Source organism: Fistularia commersonii, chromosome 22 (genome assembly GCF_037954325.1).
Source record: "Fistularia commersonii isolate RoL2024-O1a breed Wild chromosome 22, RoL_Fcom_v1.0, whole genome shotgun sequence".
In the NCBI taxonomy this organism is placed as follows: domain Eukaryota; kingdom Metazoa; phylum Chordata; class Actinopteri; order Syngnathiformes; family Fistulariidae; genus Fistularia; species Fistularia commersonii.
The window spans coordinates 8,643,866-8,666,466 of NC_141305.1; the positions used below are offsets into that span (position 1 = coordinate 8,643,866).

The window sequence follows — 22,601 nt, forward strand, 5'->3', positions numbered from 1 at the left end:
TGCTATTCGGTTTGTGGGAAATGGCAAAAGTAAGATTTGTTTGGAATTAGATCATGGATCAATTTGAATTCCAATTGTTTTGGGAGTTGGGGGTTAGGCAAACCGCAACTTCAACATTTTGCCCTAATATCTGATTTTTTTGGAATTAACGGAATGACTAACGAATAATAGCAAATGGAGAAGTGCAGTTTCATTTGATGTTCCTGTTTGCACAGTGTGGCCACAAAAATTGCATGATGTACATGAGCATTTCATTTATTTTGAATAAGCGGGACCTGGAATGTCAGAGGCAGATATAAAACATGATATACGGTGGCTTCCTGAAAATCCCTGATTCTTGACACACCGGGATTTTGAATGACTAAGGCAGTGTGTTGTCAGGCAGTAAGATAATTTTACCTATAAAGACAGGAAGCAAGTGGGTTTAAGAGATAATGTTTGTGATTATTGCACTCAAGCTTGTTGAACAGGGGTATTTCCCTTTAGCCTTCTGAAACTTTCACTTCTTAAGATCACAAAAATGAAAGCTATAAAATAAAAAGGGGAAGTGGTGAGGTATGTCATAGATGTGTCAGTGAAGTTTAAGATTGAGGTGGGACTATGACAGGGATCATCTCTGTGCCCATTCTTGTTTGCAGTGTTGATGGACTGGCTGACAGATGGGGTGAGACAGGAATCTCCATGGACTGGAGAAGTGGAGGTATGCCCTGGAAAAGGAGAGGAATGAAGGTTAGCAAGAATAACAGAATACATGTGTGTGAATGACAGGGAGCCAAGTGGATTGGTGAGGTTACAGGAAATGGAGGTAAAGACGGGGGAGGATTTGAAATACTTAAGATCAGGGGTGTCAAACTCATTTTGGTCCGGGGACTATGTACGGCCTAATTTGATGTCAAGGGGGCCGGACCAGTAAAACCATTACCTAGAAGTAACACTCAGTCCAATTTTTTCCTTTGTTTCAGTGTAAAGGAGGTAAACAGGTAAATTATAAAAAATTGTATATGTAATGAACTGTTCTTCTAAAAAAATACACGACGAATTAATATTAAAAAAGAATTGATGAAATTACACCCTGAAAATATTGTTGAGTTAAAAGACAAAGTCTTGTCACTGTGGGAAATTAATTACTCCTCTGTCCCGTTTGAACAGGGACAGAGGAGTTTAAATAAAGTTCTGGGTAGAAGGATGCTGAGGTTTGAGCTGCATATCATATCATTTCACAATGCAGTGAGCACTGTAATCAAAACATGCGGATTAAAATAATAGGATTCAGTAAGTGGTTGGCTATAGACACCACAGAGCTTGGTTCGTTGCTTTCGGCGAACCAGGTGTCCTGCTGCTACACACTCGGGTCAATGGCACCTATCTTATATTTCTTCAGATTTTACTATAAAGATCGTGACAAAGTTCTGATGCTGTCTTATTTTCATTTTTATAGAAATGATCATGTTTGAGTGGGTTGCGTTCGTGCATGTGAATGTGTGATGTCCGGTAGTCTGGACCTAATGGCTAAAGCATGTGCGTTTGGTTATCATTCAGGGGGTAAATACTGATGTTCAGGAAGGAACAGCCGACTTCCCCTTATTATTGTCTGGATCTCTTTCACTTCTGATTTCTCATGAAGTCAGAGTTCCTTGGGGGAGAAATCTGAAAATCACGGAAAAGTAAGTGTTTTATAAGAAATCAGTTTGAAGTCACCCACAATTATTCCGTCAAACTGGATCATATAAAATTCATGCTCAGATCTATACATTTCTATATATTATTTATAGATCTTGTGTTGCATCATTAGTGGATAACCATTCTAACACCTGGCAGGCAAGTGGATAACATTTCTCGGAAACCACGGAATTCCAGCAAGACACATGTAAATCTGCAACCAATGAAAAAACGGTGAAGCGGGGGGGAGGGGGGTAATATTTGTTCTCTGTTATGCTGCAAGAGTACATAATGTAATCTATAAAAAAATTACCTTGCAAGAGCAACTGCATATATCGTGTGAATTAGTGAGAATGACGAAAACAATGCAGGCAAAAAGAAAACCTACACTACAATTGCTCCACCCATCAAAATAATGGGAATCAGGTGTTTCAATCACTTCCTCAATCACTTCCATGGCAACAGGTGTATAAAATCAAGCACCTAGGCATGCAGACTGGTTTTACAAACATTTGTGAAAGAATGGGTCGCTCTCAGGAGCTCAGTGAATTCCAGTGTGGAACTGCGATAGGATGCCACCTGTGCGACAAATCCAGTCGTGAACTTTCCTCGTTCCTAAATATTCCACAATGAACCGTCGGCTGTATTCTAAGAACATGGAAGTGTTTGGGACCGACAGCAACTCAACCACGAAGTGATAAGCCACGTAAACTGACGGAGCGGGGAAAGCGGATGCTGAGGCGTACAGTGCAAAGAAGTCGCCAACTTTCTGCAGAGTCAGTAGCTACAGACCTTCAAACTTCATGTGACCTTCAGATTAGCTCAAGGACAGTGCGCAGAGAGCTTCATAGAAAAGGTTTCCATCGCCGAGCAGCGGAGACGCACTCTCTGGAGTGATGACTCACGCTTCTACATCTGGCAATCTGATGGGTGAGTCTGGGTTTGGCGGTTGCCAGGAGAGCGGTATTGTCTGACTGCGTTATAGTGGAAGGAACTCTGAAAGCGTCAGCGTACCAAGACATTTTGCTCCCAATTTTGTAGGACAATTTTGGAGCTGGACCCTTCCTTTTCCAACATGACTGTGCACAAAGCAAGGTCCATAAACACATGGATGACAGAGTCTGGTGTGGATAAACTTGACTGGCCTGCACAGAGTCATGACCTCAAGGCAATAGAACACCTTTAGGATGAATTTGAGCGAAGACTGAGAGCCAGGCCATCTCATCCGACATCAATTTGTGACCTTACAAATCTGCTTCTGGAAAAATGGTCAGAAATTCCCATAAACAAACTCCTAAACCTGATTGACAGCCTTCCCAAAAGAGTTGAACCTGTTGTAGCTGCAGAGGGTGGACCGATGTCATATTAAACCTTATGGATTAGGAATGGAATTGCCCTTAAATTCGCCTAAGTGTCAAGGCAGGTGAGTAAATACTTTTAGCCATATAATGTAGTGACCCTGACTAGTAATGCTGTTGAGATTGATACCCACCCAGCAAGTATTTGGACTAAGACATACATTTTTGGGAAAATGCATCTGTTTGCCATATTCCCAATTTATAATATAACATGGGCTGCACTGCGGTATGGTGGTTGGTTTGATTTCCAACAGTGTTTTGAGTTTGCACGTTCTCCCCCTGTCTGGGCAGGTTTCGTCCGAGCTCTCCTGTTTCCCTCCCATATAGTCCAAAAACATTCTGCAGGTTCATCTGTGACCCTAAGCTGCACAGATTTATGAATGGGTGAATGTTCTTTTTTGTCTGTTTGGCCCTGTGATGGTCTGTGCCACATTATTCATCTGGCTTTGCTCGGTAAAACCAAGTCCGAGCATTTGGTCACACACTGTCCAAAGTCATGGATAAGTAATGTGGAAGATGCAACAAATGTCAAAACTGTTTTTTTTTTGTTTTTTTCTTGGACTAAATGGCAGGATACTGCGTTGTTTTGTCCTGCAGGTTTTGGTCAGCGGAGAGTCCGCATGCTTTATCAAAAACAAATCTCAAAAAAATTTTTTGTTCATCAGTTTGCATAAATCAAGGTCATGTCACTGAAAAATGATACAAAACTGAGATTTCTACATCTGGATCTTGGTTCTCACAGTATTCAAATCACTGAACATAAGACTGTAAATTCAACAACTCCCAATAAGAGATGTGCAATGATGAATTTTAGTTTTGAGTTTCACCCTCTTGCCTTTTTCATGTAATCCTCTACCGAATGAATGAATGAATGATTCCTGTTCAGACTACTGTCCCTGGGTTTTGCTCTCTATCCCATAGCTCCTTTGTCTAATTTGCAGCTTTTGTCTGGTTTGTTTCATTATCCCAATATGTGGTTTCTGTCAAACGCTGCAACATCCGGCTGGAAATTCCCTGCCACCCGCCAGGGCCTAATAAACACGAAGGACAATGACCATCTTGAGGAATACGCAATCGTATCTTTGGAAAGCCCCTGCTGTGATAGGGGAAGTAAATATTACATCATAGCTGAGATTTATTTTATTTATATATATCTGAATTGTAAAACCTACTGAACTTAATTTATTTAACAGTTTGATTTTGATCTGCACTGGCCCGTTTGTGATAGTGATGTTTTTTCGCAAAATTATGCAACAAGTAACGTTTAGCTGATTTAGCTTTCATCTGCAAGGGGAAATGTGTTTAGTTGGAGAGACCATTTCGCTATATAGAAATATGTTGAAAATTATACTTTAAATGTATTGTCTGCCCCAGGCCTTTAGTGACACGACCAAGAAAAACATTATGCTGAAGAGGGTTTTTTTTTGTGTGTTAACTAATGTGTAACCAGGGGATTGCGGTTAGGGAATTTCGTAATCCCACATCATACAAAGAGGGTTGCTGGTTTAATTACAACATGGGACCTTTCTGTGAGGAAGTGTGTTTGCCTCTGTTTGATGTATGAATGACAGCGAATGCATGTATGTCTAAGATTTTACTGATCCCACAATGGGGAAATTCAATTGTCATTACAGGGTAGAAAAGTGTGCAAATAGTAATAGAGGAATATGCAAATAAAGGTTGTGTGTACACAAATGAAGAGACTATGTATAATATCAACAATAGAAAACAAAATATAAATATGAAAAGAAACAAACTTACATTTTGCAGAAAGCGGTAATAGAAAATGTGTGAATAGTAATAATAGAGGAATATGCAAATAAAGGTTGTGTGTACACAAATGAAGAGACTATGTATAATATCGACAATAGAAAACAAAATATAAATATGAAAAGAAACAAAAGAAATACATTTTGCAGAAAGCGGTAATAGAAAATGTGCAAATAGTAATAATAGAGGAATATGCAAATAACGGTTGTGTGTACGCAAATGAAGAGACTATGTATGATCTCGACAATAGAAAACAAATATAAATCTGAAAAGAAATACCTTTTGCAGAAAGCGGTTATAAACATAACCGGTGTACAGCAGGAGATGTGACTCGTAAAAATGAAAAGATAATGAGTAAGGTGTTCTGGAGAACATGTAAATATAATACAAACAAATATTTCACAAAGTAGAGATAGAGGTCGTGCAAAATAAGGGTGGGAGGTAGTGGGGCAGTGAAAAAGAGAGCGTTCACAAAAATTGTTTATGTTCTTGTGATGAACCATCAGTCAAACAAATGAAGGTCTTGTACTACTACAAGACCTTTTTGCAGCAAGGATGCTATATGACATGTGAACGAGAGAATGAACAGATTTACGTCTCTTTATGAGGTGTAAATATGTCTTATTTAAATTAGTGAATGTTTGCATGTTTGACTGTAGGAGAAGTAGTATAAATAATGAAGAAATGAATGACTCATGCAAAAAATGAGAAGTAATTTTATGTTATTTGAAATATGCTGGGTTTTCATTTCTAAGAAATCTTGCTATCCTGGGGAAATGAAAGTGAAAGTGAAAGTGACAACTGCGGAATTGAGTCCTCCAATGTGGGCGTTTCTTTATTGATTTTGGAGCCACGCTGGGTTTAAAAAGTCCACAAGCGGGATCTCTGGCAGCGCTGTCGCCTCAAGCCACAATGAATCCTGCTCTGTTTGGACTCGCCTGCTGGCTGCTGCTGCTCACCGCTCAAGGTATGACAAAAAAAAAAAAAAAGATTAATAATTGCCTCATTGCATTCACATTATTAATTAGTATCTAACTGATCATAATCTCTTGGGCAAATCAGGCTGTGAGATAAAATGGAAAATTAGAAACAAAGGTGCATCACAAGGTGCATCACGATAATAACACTTGGTTTTACTAAAGTGGTTCTTCCTGTTTTAATCATCATTTTTGCCTCCCCGGACTGAACTGTCACACAAAATTTGCTTGGAATTTGTATTTTATATTCTAACTCAGATACGGTTTACTCTGATTTGGTAAAAGTGAAATGCTCGATATCCTGGGAGAACCAAACGATATGTCCAAACAAATCATCGCAAGGTCAGCCACTATCTGAACATGTCTGAGGATGGAAGAATGAAACCGTCTCCGTCGCTTGTCTCCACAGGGCTTCCAGCCAGCGTTTCCAGAAAATGCCTGTGTTCCTGGAGTTACATTTCAGCCGTCAATCGCTCCCAGATCTCGGGGGAGCCTGAGATCTATCAACCGAGGAGCATCTGTCCAGAGGTGGAGATCATGTGAGTGAGGAGAAAACTGAACATTCACTGTTCTGTGATTCGGCTTCTCTGACACATCACTTTTCTTCCCCACCAGTCTCACCGTTAATGGGGTGAGGAAGTGTGTGAGCCCACAGTCCCATCTAGGAAGGACCATCCTCAGTAACGTGAGGTAAGTCAGTTGAAGCTGCTTTCCCCGACACTTTGTTACGGATAGATTTAGTCAAAGTAGGTGTGGGGCCCGATCGACCGAGGCTGTAGTGTGAGCCGATCACCTCGAATGATAAATATTAAATTCAAAAGGTAGTACATTGCGATTTAAGAGTTTCCTGTTTTTATAATTTCTTTTGAATTCAACTTAATAGACACTCAGGATTTTTTTTTTTTTTTTTTTGCAGAAAAATGTTTAATATAGGTGTGTTAATCTTTTTTTTTTTTAAATACTTTATTAGTTCAACATATTGTAGACCGTCACAGGATTTTTGCTTTTCTCATTTTATTACAGCATGTTTTTGTTTTTTTTTCCATATCTTGGTGGTGGTGCTTATTTTCTTTGTATTAATATTTTTATCTATTTATTTTTAATTTAAAAGCTAAATTCACTTATTCTGAGGTTGAGTCTTTCAGCTGCATCACCGGTGTCAATAACATCAGCTGTTCTATGACTTTTTCACATTCAGGAGGAGGGCATTTCGGACTAAAAGACACATGTTCACAACGAGGAGATACAGTAAAGTGCCCATCACTCCGCCTCGTCTGACACCCACCGGCCTCCAGACAGCCTGACCTGCACTGACATCTGGAGGTAAACTGGTGGAAGGACACAGGCAACGAACAGGAAAGCAAAAAATGACAAATGCAAAGAGAAACTAAAGACTGTCGTCCAAGGTCACATTTCCTATTTCCTCCACCATTCAGTTGTTCTTGAAGTGCTCAGCTGATCAGCCCATTGTTGCCTCATCCTGCTAGATGGGCTTTGACCAAGTTCAATTGTAAATATTTTGTTTTTCAGAACATTAATAAATAACTTTTATCTTATTTTTATTGTTACTACATGGTTGTTAGCTTGAGCAACTCCAAAAAAGAAGAGACCAAACTTCACCTCGAGGAATGGATGGGAGTGATTCTAGACATACAACCATTCACCTTCTAATTCACACGTCATATAGACACGGGCAACCATTCATCCTGTCATTCATGAGTCACATAGGCATAACCATTCATCCGCTAAATGACAAATCATATAGACATGCACCAATCCACTCTCATTCACACTTCACAAGACCAACAATACACTGGGAGAGCATGCAAGGTCCACACAGAAAGGCCCTGTCGGAATCGAATCCGGATCCTCTTGCTGTGGGGCGGGACTGCTACTGTATTATAAAACTTATTTTCCATTATTAATATACTGCTCAAAAAAATAAAGGGAACACTTGAACAACACAATGTAACTCCAAGTCAATCACACTTCTGTGAAATCATTGTGTCCACTCAGGAAGCAACACAGATTCATTTTGACTTGTTTTAAGGACATTACATCAAAGTTGGATCAGCCTGGAGTTTGTTTTTACGCTTTAATTTTGAGTGTGATTCCTAATCCAGACCTCCATGGGTTGATACAATTGATTTCCATTGATCATTTTTGTGTGATTTTTGTTGTCAGCACATTCAACTGTGTAAAGAGCAAAGTATTTCATAAGAATATTTCATTAATTTAGATCTAGGATGTGTTTTTTTGAGCAGTGTACTTTTCCGTGATACCTGAAAATTTCCCACCCACCTGCGTGTGCCCGGGGATCCAGAACTTGCTCACACGGACCGGTAGTTTTTAGTATTTCCAGCAGATTTCAGGCCATTGCTCGCTTCTCAAAGCCTTTATCATGAATTTTCAGCTCTTTCTATAGTACAGAGTGACACAAAACCACCCAACATGACCAGGAGTCCATCTGTTATCATAGATAATGAGTGAGGGGCCTGAGCGGGACAGAGAGCAAAGATAACTGGATTTGGGTATGACAGAGTAAATCCTCTCGTTATAATAATAAAATACTGTAATCCATAAATATATTCTAATTTTAATGTGAGAACTAAAGCTGAATTCTAAATTCTTAATATGGTGAAAATATATTTGTTCACTCATTGCCTGTAGCAGAGCATTGTACCTTACTTAAAAGCAATGCTAGTGCTTTAAGTTTTAACTGCTTAGTTACTTTTAAGAAAAATCTTTATCAACTATAATAAAATACTGTAATCATTAATATATTATTTTAATGTGGGAACCAAAGCTGAATTCTAACAATTCTTAATATGGTGAAAATATATTTGTTCACTTATTGCCTGTAGCTGAGCATTGTACCTCACTTAAAAGCAATGTGAGTGCTTTTAGTTATAACTGTTTAGTTTTAAGAAAAATCTTTTATCAACTATAATAATAAAATACTGTAATCCATTAATATATTTAATGTGAGAACCAAAGCTGAATTCTAACCATTCTTAATATGGTGAAAATATATTTGTTCACTCATTGCCTGTAGCTGAGCATTGTACCTTACTTAAAAGCAATGTGAGTGCTTGCAGTTTTAACTGCTTAGTTACTTTTAAGAAAAATCTTTATCAACGAAAACAAATGCATCTTGAGTCCTTCTAAATGGAAAATGTTTCTGAAGGAATTTCTAAGATTTTCATTTATTCATGTCACCCAGTTCCTCTTTTATTCTGACAGAAATCTCTTTATTCTGCCATGATCTTGTTATTGAACCCTTTATGGATGAGCTCTGAGCAGCAGATGGCAGTTATGGGTTCAGTGTCTTGCTTAACACTTGCCGGAGAAGATTTTGGGTTGACATCCCCGCCACCTGACTTACGATGGCTCAATTTGAACCTAAAACTGAGAAATCCATCATTCAACTTGATCATTAATACGATTAAAACTGATGGAAAATTTCCAACACAGAAATCCAATGAACGACTAGTACTGGCTTTGTTCAGTTACTCACTGGACAACAAAAGTTACTGTTTGAATATTCATCGCAACTACTATCAAAGCCTGGACTTCAGCTTTGTCCTGACACATCAAACAATGGAGCCATTATGAAATACAGCCATAAAACAGTGACTAAAGGAGTTACGTTGTGAACGATGTGAACTTCACCCACTGAAATCACCTGTGCCCGGGTGAACATTTCACTGACGCCTATCCTTACCACGTCCAGCGGGCCATCCAAATGTGCCGGGGGAAGTAATCGCGTGATCCTTGCGTGTGCGCTCGCCGTGCCAAACGGGAAGGATTTCCACCGTGACGTTAGTGTTAATTACGGCTTTCCAAGGAGAGGAACGCGTGCCTCGCCGCAGGGGTTGCTGTTGATAATTGCCTTTTGCCTGCTGAGGTTAGATGGCCGGTCATTCCTGCTAAGACGCAAGATGGCGGACCAGCTCCTGTAGACTTGGTGGACATCACATAATATACTGACTGCAAGTTAGATTTATTAAAACCAGTCGCGTTTACGACAGTTGTTCTCGTTTAAGGCGGCGTTGTGATCATTTAAATAAATCAAAAAGGTTTGCTACGATCCCTCGAGAAAGTAGATGCCCCGTCATCTTGCATGTAGTTTTCTTGTCGTGTTCAGATTACATGACATTTGGTTTCGGCATAATTTTGATCTGCTTAATTCAGTTATCGCCACTGTTACTGGCCTGCGTGACCTCACCAGACCCAGCGTTTTCAATGAGTTCTTGTGATCGGTTTGTAATATGACGAATAGGTGTGTCACAACATGTTCGTACCATTGTTTTGGGAAAGTTTGTCAGGCGACACCACAAACTGCAAGTAACAGGAATGGGGTCCTTTGAGAAGAGGCGGGCATTTATCTTCCTCAGTCAAGAAATCCTGGCGAATCATGGCTGGGCGCGGTCGTCTACGAATCCACAAACACACGACACAGGCACTGGACTCCCAGGCAAACAGTGAGGCCAAATGGTTAGCCGTCTTTATTATGAAACAAACATTGGGACCAGATCAAACAGCTGTTACATGGTGGGGATTTTGGCTGCTCACTTCCCTTTCCATGTTTTAACACTTCCCTGGACAGCCGGCCTTCTTCCAGGTGCCTGCAAGCTGCTCATTTCTAGCTCAGCCATCCTTCCAGGTGAGTTTGATGTCCCACACCCACCCCCCCAAACTCCCGCTCCTGGGCAACCTGGGGCCCCTTTTTTGGCCGGTCGGCTCGATCTGCCGCCGGACTATGTCTCAATGTGGTGAAGGGAATCGCCTTCTTACGTGACGGGTGGGTCTGATTCCGACTGGCTCTTTCAACCTAACTGAAGCGATGTAACGAGAGGCGCCAATCAAAAGAATTTTTTTAAAAAAAGCATCGGGGGGGAAAAAAAAAAATGACTCTTTTAAAATGAAAGACTGCGACGGACAAATTTTGTCGTGCAGAAAAGAATGTGAACGTTGTGGACAGCTTAAGTCGATCTAAAACTTGTAGGCCATTTCTTAGAAGAGCCTGGTGATAAGAACTATGTTTGGAGGAGAGGACAGCTGACTATCATATGCTGAGTTTCTGCTCTAGGGGGGGTGTGATGCATAGTGGGGAGGGGGCTGGAGGAGGGCTTGTTCCAGTGCAAATCTAGAAGCGGTGGAGGCCGCTAAAAGAACCAGACCTCCGGATACTAGCTTCACTTTCTCTTTTTACATGAAAGTTTCACTGCTAACGTGGCAAAAAAAAAAAAAGGAATCAATCAGCTTTCCTGCTCTGAGAGAAAATACAGTGAATAATTATAAAAATTAAAAAAAAAAAAAAAAAAAAAAAAAAAAATCATGCCTATGTGAGATGTGTAATAATCTTTATGAAGAGGAAGAGCAAGTAACAACTCTGATGATTTTCTATCTCGATATCTCACTCCCCTCGTTTTCTTCTCCATGTTTAAATTTAAGAAAAAGAGTAGAAACTTATGGTCTGAAGGTTTATGGCCAGAGGGAAGGGGTGGTGGGCTATGGGTGGGTGGGGGGGGGGATGTCTGATCCACAAAAGAGTCCTGGATGGAAAAGGGGGGGGTGGTTGGTTTGTTGGTGGGCTGAGCTTGCTGCTGCTTGGCATCAGCAGGCAGCTTCTGGACTGCGGGGAGGACCGGTCTGGTGGGCGGAGGGAGGAGGCTGACACCTGGTGAGAGAGAGAGTGGGTGTGTGTGTGTGTGTGTGTTTGTGTGTGTGTGTGTATGCATGTGAGGGGGGGGGGAGGGGTTGTTGGGCAGGTGGAATAGGAGGCAAGAGGGAGAAAGAGACAGAGAGGGCTAAACGCTCATCAGGTGATCAGTCCATTGGCCGCTTTTCGCCATGTTTCTTTGTAAACTCTTCAGCGTTCTTCAAGAATTTTTTACGGTCCTTTGAGTATTCTTCTGCTAGGTCTGCCCGCAGGGGGTGCTCCGGCTGGGGGTCATTCACCAACGCAATGAGGGACTGAATGACTGCAAGACAACACAAGCACACAGAAGGGTCTGCTTAGAAATGGAAGAGAAGATGTCCCTACAGAACCGTGTCTTTGTGTCACCCGTTCGACAAGTAGAATAAAAAAATACCGCTACTTTGAAGTTGGATTAACATTTGGAACCTGGAGTGGTCTACAGATTAAGGTTTCTCGGAGGAAAGTTTCAGAACACAGGAAAAGCAGTGTGCCGTCTTTGGCCTAATGCTATCAAACAGAGTGCGTTTAATGGAAAGAGCAAAAATTAGTACCAATCAAAAACTAACACTTCTATCTCCAGTGCTGTGGATTAACTGAATACTGGCCCCACGATTGGCTTCCAACTGCCAATTTTTGGGGGTTTTGGACTTTTTTTTTTTTTTTCAACTGCTGTTAAATGTGTTTTCTACATTGTTGTTCCACAGCATAAGTTTTCAAGGTTTGAACCTGTTGGGAAGCCTTTATCATGCTTCACCTCCACCTGAGCTTGCTGCGCAGTGGCATGGTAACGGATGCGAGAAGCTTCATATGTCTGGCAGTGGGCAGGTTTGGTCGTGTTAGATTTTTAAATCATATATATTTGTGTGTGTGTATTAATGCTGTCAAAATGAACAAATTAATTGCATAATTAATTTAATTACAAATGTTAATACAGCTCACAATAACTTGAAATCTCACAATTCTACTCACAGGTGGGCATTGGTGCTCCAATACTATCTGGTAACAGAACCTACATGATTAAGATGGACGGTTTTAAACAAAACATCGGCTCCCTTGATGGAAGTTGGAGTCCAAAAACCAAAGATAGCACAATCAACTGACATAAAAACATTTTCACATTCTGCAGGAAGGAATTTTCCTGGAATTACTTTGAGCTTAAAGTGCTGCATCAACGCCAAGCATTCCACTGCAAGTGGTGGCCACGCCTGGCCTGCCCCAGTCTCACAGAGCATAAGGCGAAAATATACACCAAACTCCAAAAATGTCAAAAGAAAAATAATTGGAAAACTCCAAAAGGCCAGTCATTGGAACCTCAATTCTAGATGTGGCTTCTACTTACCGTGTTTTGAGGTGACAACTTCAACACGCATAGCAGCTGTGCGGATACGCACTGTGCCATGATGTTCAAAGACATATTCAATCACATTCTAAGAAATAGCAAAATGAGCAAAATCGATTTCAGATCTTTGAAATTTAAAATTAATAAAAATATCCTGCTGGCCCTTAATTTCCCCCAGTGCCTTAAATGCAAAAGGCAAACCTGTTCAGTCCACCAGAAGGTTCCATAGAACATTAACTGTGCTTTAACAACTTTATGGGCCAACAATGGCTCATCACACAACTGTGACCTTTGTTTTTCAACTTAACTTTTTTTATTAGTGATATTAACTTGAGGGAGAACCCAATTACAGAAGTTATAAAATAACACTGTAAAACAAAGCAAAAATAAATAAAGAAATGAGAAAAAAAACCATTTCGCCAAAATACTATTTAACCAAAGAACTATAACGATGCTTTTATGCACAAACAAGACGTGTGTGTGTATATATATATATACATTTTTTATGTGGAAAATTTGACAGACACGTCAATACATACAACATGCGTGCCTGCTCTCAACACTGGATCATTATATAATAAGCAAGTTTTCAATGGAAAAGTCCACATTTCAAATTGATTTATGCTAAAATGAGATAAAAACGACTGTGTGCAGGATATTTCTAGTATGTATTATATGTTGGGATGCATTAGTGGCCAAGATGAGCGGTAACTTGCTCTTCTCTGACAAAACCATTTTATGTTTCAATCCACATGTTGTTTTCTTGGACTTCCTGCTTATTCCAGCAGAGGGAAAGGGTTTATCAGTTTGGATAGAAAACATATTGTTTTTGTGTTTAATTGCAATGAATTTAGGCAACAAAACAAAAAGGATTTGCATACCATTGCCTTGTTTCATATGGGTTTTACATGGCATCCTACTATTTGGAGCAGAAGGGCTGCAAACCATCACTTTACACAAGTCGCCAAAACAGGAAGTGCGAGTAAAGACACGAGTTGAGTCACTGTGGGCAGCACATCTGTAAGTTCTCAATTTAGGTAGTAAATCGCATAAGTTTCTTTTGCTTTCAGTTCAGTTTGAACAACAAGAATAGGTTTGGTTTAGCGTTTGGAACCGAGCAAAAAATACATGTTTACTGCACTAAGTTTCTTTTGGCACAAAAGCCTGGATTAGCTCAGTTATTGACACATTTCAGCCAAATTCTTTCCCCTTTGTCACAACATGGACACACGCTTCTATGTGGATACTACATGATCACAAAGGCGTACTGGGCCCCCGTCTCACATGCGATGTGAACATTTGGCTGGGATTATGAACAAGTTAGCTGGGCACACAGTGTCTGTGTAACATGGTTCCTGCAGTCTCTGCAATCTTACAGCAAACACCCAAAATGAAGTGAGATATCTCTATAGACCAAGGGTTTTGATTTGATTTTAACAATTTCCTGTCACGAATGGGACAGCACAGGAAAAAATATGACATTTTTCTCAATGCTCCAAAACAGATCGGTTTAGAAGTCTGACCAAATTGCTTTTTAACAGCAAGTTGATGAGTCCTCAAAAACAGAAAAGAGCAAAAATGATAGTGAGGCTGTTCTGCAAATTATGGCTTGGCGAGGCGTCGCACACTCACCTTGGTCAGTTTTGGTGGCTGGCTTCCAGTTCTCTGCACTGATCACAGGCAAGCACACCTGCCCCTTCTCATCGATGTTGGGGTGGTAGATCTTTGTCTTGAATGTGATCTTGGGAGGCTTGAAAGGGTACTCGGTGGGGAAAATAATCTCGATCCTGAACGCACCTTTGTCATAGGGAGGGTTGTCCTGGAGGCAAAATGATGGATTAAGTTTGGGTAAATCGTGGAGCCGGAGGCGTGGAGTCGTTGGGAGAGGGAGCGACTACTTACAGGAACAATGAGTCCTTGCCATGACAATAGGTTTGATTCGTCAACTTGGATGTTTCTGAAGTTTTTCATTCCAGATCTGCGAATCTCATCGAGTTCCTGGCGGATAAGGAGATATGAATTACATGTTTGTTTTTTTCTTCCCAACGTGCTATTAAGAAAGTTATATCAAAAGGTTCATACAGAGGTCAAGCTCAACACGTTTTTACCTGCACCAGTGGTAAAAGTGAAGGCATAAGTCACAGCAATTCCACACAAAATTATGCTTTTTTTTTGAGTTTACACTGAGTGGAATGGAGCATGATCACAACTGACCTTTATACAAATTGATTCTCTTCAGCATGTTCTCTACAGCATCTACGTATATATGAAAACACCATGCTTTCATTCTCTTGCCCCATCCTCCACCCTGTCTTATTTGAGCAAACATGAACAAATACAATAGACCCATCTGTGTCAATGGTGGAAAAAAGTCACATTCAAAACTGGTGAACACACTGGATAAAACAGGAGCGCCTGTTCCCAAAAGTCTGACTTTTGTTTTATCCTTTCACTGACTAAAGAGCCGCTAACTTGACTTTTCCAAAAAAAAAAAAGTCAAAAAAAAAAAAAAAAAAAAAAAAACACATAGAAGAACACAAATACTAATCAAAAAACATTGCTGCATTTCACTAACAGTATACCATCCTACTTGATGTTCAAGTAATTTGCTTGTCAATCAAATACCAGGTAGATGCTAAAAATACCACAACAGACATTTACATTTGATGCTGATTGGGAAAACCTGCAACCCCCTTTGGCAGCTGACACATTATATTTCTGTTTAGGCTTATACTTGTCAACCAAATATTAAAGTCTAGGCAGACACAAGGTACCTTCTGCTGCTTTTTGTCGTTAAAAATATTTACAAACTCAAGATTTTATGGATGCTGACCTACATTTTACCAGTGCCATCAGTTTTGAGGAATTCAGTGAAATCTGGCCAATGATTTTGAATGTATTTTAAGATGTGTATAGTCTGTAATATGTGAAAAGTAATATGTGAATTTGAATGCAGTAAAGTAATAAGAGATATTTCCTCAAATGTTTTAATCCATCAAAATCAGGACTCAGGGGGCTCATGCCCCTCGGTGTGATTGACTTAAGCCATTCATTGACCCAGTGACATAGATACAGTCCAACACCCTTTTGCTGAAGGTGTCCTGAGAGCTCAGGACCTTACTTGCTCGTTTTTTGTACATCCAAAGCACAGGCATAAAGCAAACTACTGAAAGGGGATATCTGTTTGGACTTTGCTGCCTTCATTACTCTGATGACTTTTATTTTTACTTTACTGGTTATAGTGAGCATCCTGTGAAGTTTAGTACCTTACCCATCATCCTGCCCCAAAAACATATGAATTTAGTAATATTTAGCTCTGGTTGGTAGGTTCTATTGTTCAAAAAAGTTGTCACCTTGATGGTATAAGCTGATTATCATTAGCTTAAACTTTTTCCTACAGGAAGAATGAAAGCTAGGAAAGTAAGAGTTCCTGACATACTGGCATTTCCTTAAATGAGGCTCCTATTAACTTGTAATGAAAAACAAACAGCTAATCATTTTGTAGTAGTATGTGTTTAACACACTGGCACCGTTTTACTCAATTCAGTACAGGCCACCTTAATTCATTTTTTGAGTGAATTAAAAATGTTTAGCCGGTTAAAGGCACAGTGAATGTACATGGATGTATACACCGTGAGTATAGAACCATGACCCTGTTGCAGAGTTCAGCAATGATTGTTTAAAGATAGTTGTGAATAATGATAGCATCCCCACCAAGATCCAACAAATAGTATAAGATATGCATGCAAAATAAGGGCACGGTTTTGCATCCTCTCATACATGTAAACTATCAAATGCAAAGGTCATTCCAGCTAAGTTACACACACTGCAAAGCCTTTAACTTGACAGTGCCTACCAAATAGTTATCTAAACATTCACTTTGAATATTTTCAAAGCTAAATTTTATATGAAGCTTGCCACGCTTTTTACCACTGCACTGGAGGAAAGCAGGACATTGTCGTGGTTTAACTTGGTCAGTAAATAGTTGGCTTTAAAAGACCCTTCAAAAGATTCCCGATTGATCATAAGCCTTATAGTTATAACGTAATTTTCGGACGATAAGCCGCAACTTTTTTCACTTTAACAACAATAAGGCTAATATATGGATTTTTGGGGGGGAGGGGCTATAAAGCTTCATGCCGCTAAAACATTTATCCTCGCCACATCAAACCGATGAAAATGAAATTCTGAGTCCGTTCAACTCTAACACCGAAGAAGACGACTTTGACGGTTTTAGTGCGCAGAAGGAAGCCCAAGATAGTGATACTGAGGTGCGCTCGATTGTCTGGAAATTACTGTACATGTGTAAAAATAAGTGCTCACACACGCACATTTGCATACATGTATAAATGTACAAATACTATTCACTGCATATCTAATATCAAATGGTTAAGTAGTAAGTAAAGAATTTAGAAAAATATAAAAAATGAATGCAGCAATGTGAAGAAAATACAAAACAATTTAGGAAACAAAAGAAATACAAGAGTGTATACAGGCTCAGACAAGTCTAACCTGTCAGGAACTTGTCACATCCTGAGTTAAAATAAGCACAAACATTGTTGAGAATAATTATGAATTGCAGTGCTGAAAATGTACAGCGTCTAATATATTTCACATTAACGTTTTAGTTTGACATGCTAAGTCATTCTGTAAGAAAGTATAGATAGAAAATGAAACAAAATGATATCTTGGGCATTTGTGATGGCTCCTGATTAGCTCAAGTCAATGTTGCTGCCAAAGATTAAGCATTTGTGCGTGAGTGTGTGTGTGTGTGCGAATACAAGACTCATCAATATAGTTTCAAGTGCAGCAAGCCAGCCCCGCTGTATTTGAATCTCCAGTTGTTTTTTTTCACCAACATAAATGAAATGCAGTTAACTTGCTATATTTCATACAAGCTGACACAGAAGTGTATCCTGTCATCTCATTCAGTGGTAGGTGCTAAAACAAAACAAAAAACCAAAACATTTCAGCTACATATACAAGGCCAATTTTTATTGATTAATGTAATTATGCCAGGGTTTTTAAAATGCATAATTAATTTTCCACAAGAATTAATAAAATACTTGACTTTAACCAAGGCCAATTCAAAAAGTCAACCAATTTTCACTGTATGGAAAAAGAGCTGCACAAGTAGGGATAGGAGTACTTGACATGTAGATATGATGAAAAGTGCAATGTAAACCGTTGATCTCCCAGAACAGCCACGACAGACTCAAAGTCTTTAGAGATTATTTGCGCGCCAGGTTTACTCCTCTTCATCAAGCCAGATTCACAGTACACAAAAAATTAAAGAGAGCATGTAACAATCCCACCTCCTCTGAACAGTCAGGTGGCTTGCAAGCTGTACTTTTTCAGCACGGGTGGTAAATATATGCGCAAAAAAAAAAAGTTTGATGCCATATCACCCAAAGTCATCATCATATCATAAAATATCAAAATCAATTTTCACCACTGTAATATTTTAAACACAAAATAAGATGTTTGGTTCACAACATGCCTCAAATCTAAACACTCCTCATTCCTAACTCCTTATTCATTTCAGCCGATAGTATTCGTAAGTGCAGGAGTGACCTTCATCTTAAGACAAGTGAACAAAGAGATGTGAATGGAAGTGAAAGCAAATATCAAAACTAAGTATTCTAGTGTCAGCATATTATGACAGCTAAAGCTTAGTTGACATGACTGCATTTATTTAACATATTATGCAATTGGGGGCCACTTTACACCTGCTGTGCTGTTCATGCATCAACTAATTAAATATGCTGAAACACTGGTTCCCTTTGGACCTTAGTGTCGAATCCTGACCTTTTTCGACAGAGCGGCCTGTTAAGCTAAGAAATATTTATCAAGCTTTAATTAAACTGAATTACTGACACACAGACAGAGGTAGGTCCAGGGGAGGAATTAGAAAACATAGACTGGCAATGTCAGAGAAAATCCAATATTCAAAGGAGGATCAGACACTGCTGTTTGGTGTTTACATAGTACAGTTCATGGAGTCTGATTTTACTACTATGAATAGGTTATGAGGAACTGCATTTCAAGCTACTCAAACGGTAATGGGAGAGAGTATGTAGCTACACATACCCTACTGCAATGATTTAACACACAAGTATTAAGAAACTTGTTATGTGACATATGTCACAGAACTGTGCAGAACTAAAAGGATATTCATGAGTTATGAAATTTGATTAAGAAACCCACTTCCACTGATGAAGGGCAGGCTAGACCTGATATTAATTACATTAGTTGTTCAGCATTGATGTCCTGATTTATATGGTGCCATATGTCATTTGTTTCAACAATATTGGACTCATGATATATTCTGAGGAAAACTGGTGAAGAGACACACAAATATATATGACATTAGTTAATGTTACCACTGTTTGTATATTTTATATCAGTTTCCGCTTTAAGGCGTATTGGAGAGACACTTTAGCTTGAAGGCACAGTTGCTCCTCACTTTCTGATATTTGGTTAAGCAAGCTGCCGTACAAATTTCCTTCATTTAAGCTGCTTGCGTTCTCGTTGTTATAGCACTGTCCATGGCCTCTGAACACTGTGAGGGTTTATTATGACATGATAAATTTAAATCCTCTCCCTGAAGCCCGACTCCTCCTTCCATCATGAAAGACTGCAGAATTCCCAACTTCACTTTTTTGTTGGCCACTGTTAATCACTTTTGACCACTAAGGTGTATAAGATACATACATTCAGTCTGCTCTGACCATGTAAAAGGTGGCTTCAGCTTGTAAACGTGGATAAAAAAGGCTGCTTGCGACAGCAGTTGTCATGTCACACAAATTAATACAAATATTTCCTGTTTGAATTACTGTTAGTTTGACTACAACAAATAGTATCTGTTCTGTAAAAGGGCAATAATAATGGATTATAACAATAACAATGGAATACTCTATTATTTCATTTTCTGATTTGGTAATCATGCTGTGAGAATCACAATGTGGCAGCAATTTTCGAAACTACTTACGAATATGGTTTTATTTTATGAAAGTAAAAGCATGAACTACCTTGGGGGACACACTATTTGGAATTTACTTAATAGGGCACAGACAAACTTGCTAGTAATAGCTGGTTAAATATTCAATTGCTTTGTGAAGCTGTTTTTTCCTAGTTAATATTTTAAAAGGTGTGAATCAAATTATTTGAGAGGCCCCGCTGTTTATGATGGAGACAATATTGACATAGTAGCTTCTCATTGCTTTTGACAGAAAATGAAACAGAAAGTGATCTACTTGTTCTTAAAGGCATTCTTCTTCAAAGCTTAAGACTTTCACATACAAAATTCAATTCCTGTAAACTTCAAATGTTATCTCTGGTCCTGGGAAAAGTACCTGATAGGCTGACAGGATCTATAAACTAATCTGCCAGGCTGAAATCATGATAAGCTAAAACGCAAAAACATGTGAGACACAGAGGAACAGGACATCAAAGAACAAACTGCCCTCCATCACGGACAAACTATCCAAACAACACACTGCAAGGACAGCAGGACTCATTTTACTATGGAATTACTCAGTTCTGTTGTCACAAAATAAAAAAAGGTTTTCCATTCTACTTATGATTGTAGACTTTTGAGACATATGACCATGCAACTGGACTGATTACCTCGCTAATAATGATGCAAAATAAAAACATGGATCCCTATCTCATTTAACACATGAAAAATACATTCAGTGTTTTAAAAAATAATCAGTTGCAATAGCAACACAATAAAATTATGCCCACTGAAGCAAACACGGACACACCAAAGTTCTGTTTGATTGACCAGCTGTTAATCCTAGCTTGAACTATATTTTAGTATCATTCCCATGCTGTTAATTTGGTTTGTTAAATGTTATCGGCACGTCCATCAGGAAGTGACAACAGAATACATTTTGGGGGTTGTAGGCAATGAAAACTAAAGAAAAGAACTAATGCTGTATGTTTGTTTGCCTTTGGTTCTCGTGGCCTGGATGAAAAAGTAAAGCTCAGATTTAACTTTGTTTACATGAACAAACAAACAAGCACAAAGGCAAGTTTATACTGAATCCATAAGCTCAACATTTTGTCTTAGCTACAGCCTGTCACACCCTTTCATCTGAGTGTTCACAGATCTGGCAAAGTTTCAGCAGCTGCCAAGAAGAGTACTGTTGTCACTGTCACTTCCAGTATCCCTGCTCTTCACGTGAAAAATCTTGTATTTTTGAATTACCTTGTATTGATCGCATTTCAATTTGCATACAGATCACCCGTCATATGTGTTTAGTACTTTATCTTGCCATATGCTTCAATACCATACTATTTTATTACACATATACAACAAATATTATACCACAAAGCTTATTTCTCTTGCTGTGCAACTTTGGGGTTCAGTCAACTATTACTGCCATTTCAAACACTTTTATATGAATTGCTTTACCTGCTCATTATGTAAATTCATTATATTAATTTATGCTTTTAAAATGAATTATCAGAACGATACTTCTACCCATATGGCATAGCCTGCACTAGGTCGTAGCACGCCTGCGCAAATGGGAGTAAACAAGACAAACCGTACCGATTTATTGACGTTACTTCATTTCCGTCAACAATAGCCGTGAAACATGCGATTTTGATGAAATATCTACATACAACCTAGATTTATACCCGTTCATTTTTTGTTAGAAAACTGCATTAGCCAACTTAATAAAAGAGTTTGATATGAGGAACTCGATCTGTTGGTTCGTTGGGTCAGAATAAAGGAATTAGATGATGTAACGGCAGCGCTTCAGTTCATTACGTGCAAACCGTACAGAAAACACTATCAAACAATTTGTGTATGATTGGCACTTGTACCATTAGCCCAAATCCTTGATGTTACTACAACAGAACATATACATATCAGGAATCCTTAAAAAATTAAAACAGCTCAACCTCAACTCGTCTTTTACATACCGATTGTGAAAGCTTTCAACTTTAGCTGAGGCTAGCTAGCCTAAACGCAGCTCAGACCGGGGAGAGCAAGTTAGCTCATTAGCATTGTGCCCCGGTAATTCGCTCACGGTTTGACGTTAGCAATCGGAACACGATGAGTCCAGACAAATCTTTATGAAACCCCCATCGCTTTAAAAACCGATGTTTCCATGTGGACGAAACACTGGTTCTTAGGTACACACCGGACGGTTAGTTTTTGATGCTGGCCTAATTTGCCGGGTGCTTTGCTGCCAAATATCTGGTACGCTAGTTGGCCAGTAGTGACCTCTCGATTTATTACATCCGTAGCAATACGAGCGCCGAGGTTGTCTCCATTTTCACACGACGATGTTGTTTAGTGGTAGCTTCCGCGACGATTGTCAACATCCCGTGATATCCAATGCGCTTAACAACGTTACAGGTGATAAATCTACAACGGAATCGGGAGATTTACCTTGGCCAGCCTCCTGCTCGCCGCCATCTTGAAACTACTGTGTGTGTTCCCAGAATACACAGCGCGGAGAATATGGGTCCAGGAGGCGTGATTATGATCCTACTGCTTTTCCTGGAGAGACACGCCGTAAAGTTTTCTGAGATTAAAGAATCAAGTGATGAAATATACATGACGACATCACGATTTGACAGCTCAAGAGCCGGCGAGCTAGCGCAAAAGAATAGCACCAGACGTAAACCTCATCCGCCGCCGCCACCAGCTACACCAGCAACGGGGTTGTCAGATGACCACTGTGACTTTCCAGGTGGGGTTCAACACATCCACGCTCAGTGCAAAGTGCAGACAAATGGCAACATTTACTATTAAAAAAGTCACGCAAGTCAAC

The 22,601-nt window shown here is 39.4% G+C and overlaps 2 protein-coding genes across 2 annotated transcripts; one reads left to right on the forward strand and one right to left on the reverse strand.

Annotated features, from left to right (window-relative positions):
• Positions 1-5,613: 5,613 nt before the first annotated feature.
• LOC147221612 (C-X-C motif chemokine 10-like) lies at positions 5,614-8,834 on the forward strand. Its single transcript, XM_086169482.1, has 4 exons — positions 5,614-5,754; positions 6,174-6,303; positions 6,380-6,454; positions 6,963-8,834. The coding sequence occupies exons 1-4, from the start codon at positions 5,700-5,702 to the stop codon at positions 7,066-7,068; spliced, it is 366 nt and encodes a 121-aa protein (XP_086025608.1). The 5' UTR covers positions 5,614-5,699; the 3' UTR covers positions 7,069-8,834.
• A 1,410-nt stretch (positions 8,835-10,244) lies between these two features.
• On the reverse strand, positions 10,245-22,277 carry ube2l3b (ubiquitin-conjugating enzyme E2L 3b). The gene is made up of 4 exons (XM_086169258.1): positions 22,217-22,277; positions 14,710-14,805; positions 14,440-14,626; positions 10,245-11,751 (listed from the first exon to the last, which is right to left on the reverse strand). Exons 1-4 carry the CDS (start codon positions 22,241-22,243, stop codon positions 11,597-11,599), a joined length of 465 nt encoding a protein of 154 aa, XP_086025384.1. The 5' UTR covers positions 22,244-22,277; the 3' UTR covers positions 10,245-11,596.
• Positions 22,278-22,601: the final 324 nt, after the last annotated feature.

Coding starts and splice junctions, on each gene's coding strand:
- LOC147221612 (XM_086169482.1), top strand. CDS start 5,700: ATGAATCCTGCTCTGTTTGGACTCGCCTGCTGGCTGCTGCTGCTCACC. Junction 5,755..6,173: donor GCTGCTGCTCACCGCTCAAG/GTATGACAAAAA, acceptor TTGTCTCCACAG/GGCTTCCAGCCAGCGTTTCC. Junction 6,304..6,379: donor TGTCCAGAGGTGGAGATCAT/GTGAGTGAGGAG, acceptor CTTCCCCACCAG/TCTCACCGTTAATGGGGTGA.
- ube2l3b (XM_086169258.1), bottom strand. CDS start 22,243: ATGGCGGCGAGCAGGAGGCTGGCCAAG. Junction 14,806..22,216: donor CGAGCAGGAGGCTGGCCAAG/GTAAATCTCCCG, acceptor CTTATCCGCCAG/GAACTCGATGAGATTCGCAG. Junction 14,627..14,709: donor GGCAAGGACTCATTGTTCCT/GTAAGTAGTCGC, acceptor TTTTGCCTCCAG/GACAACCCTCCCTATGACAA.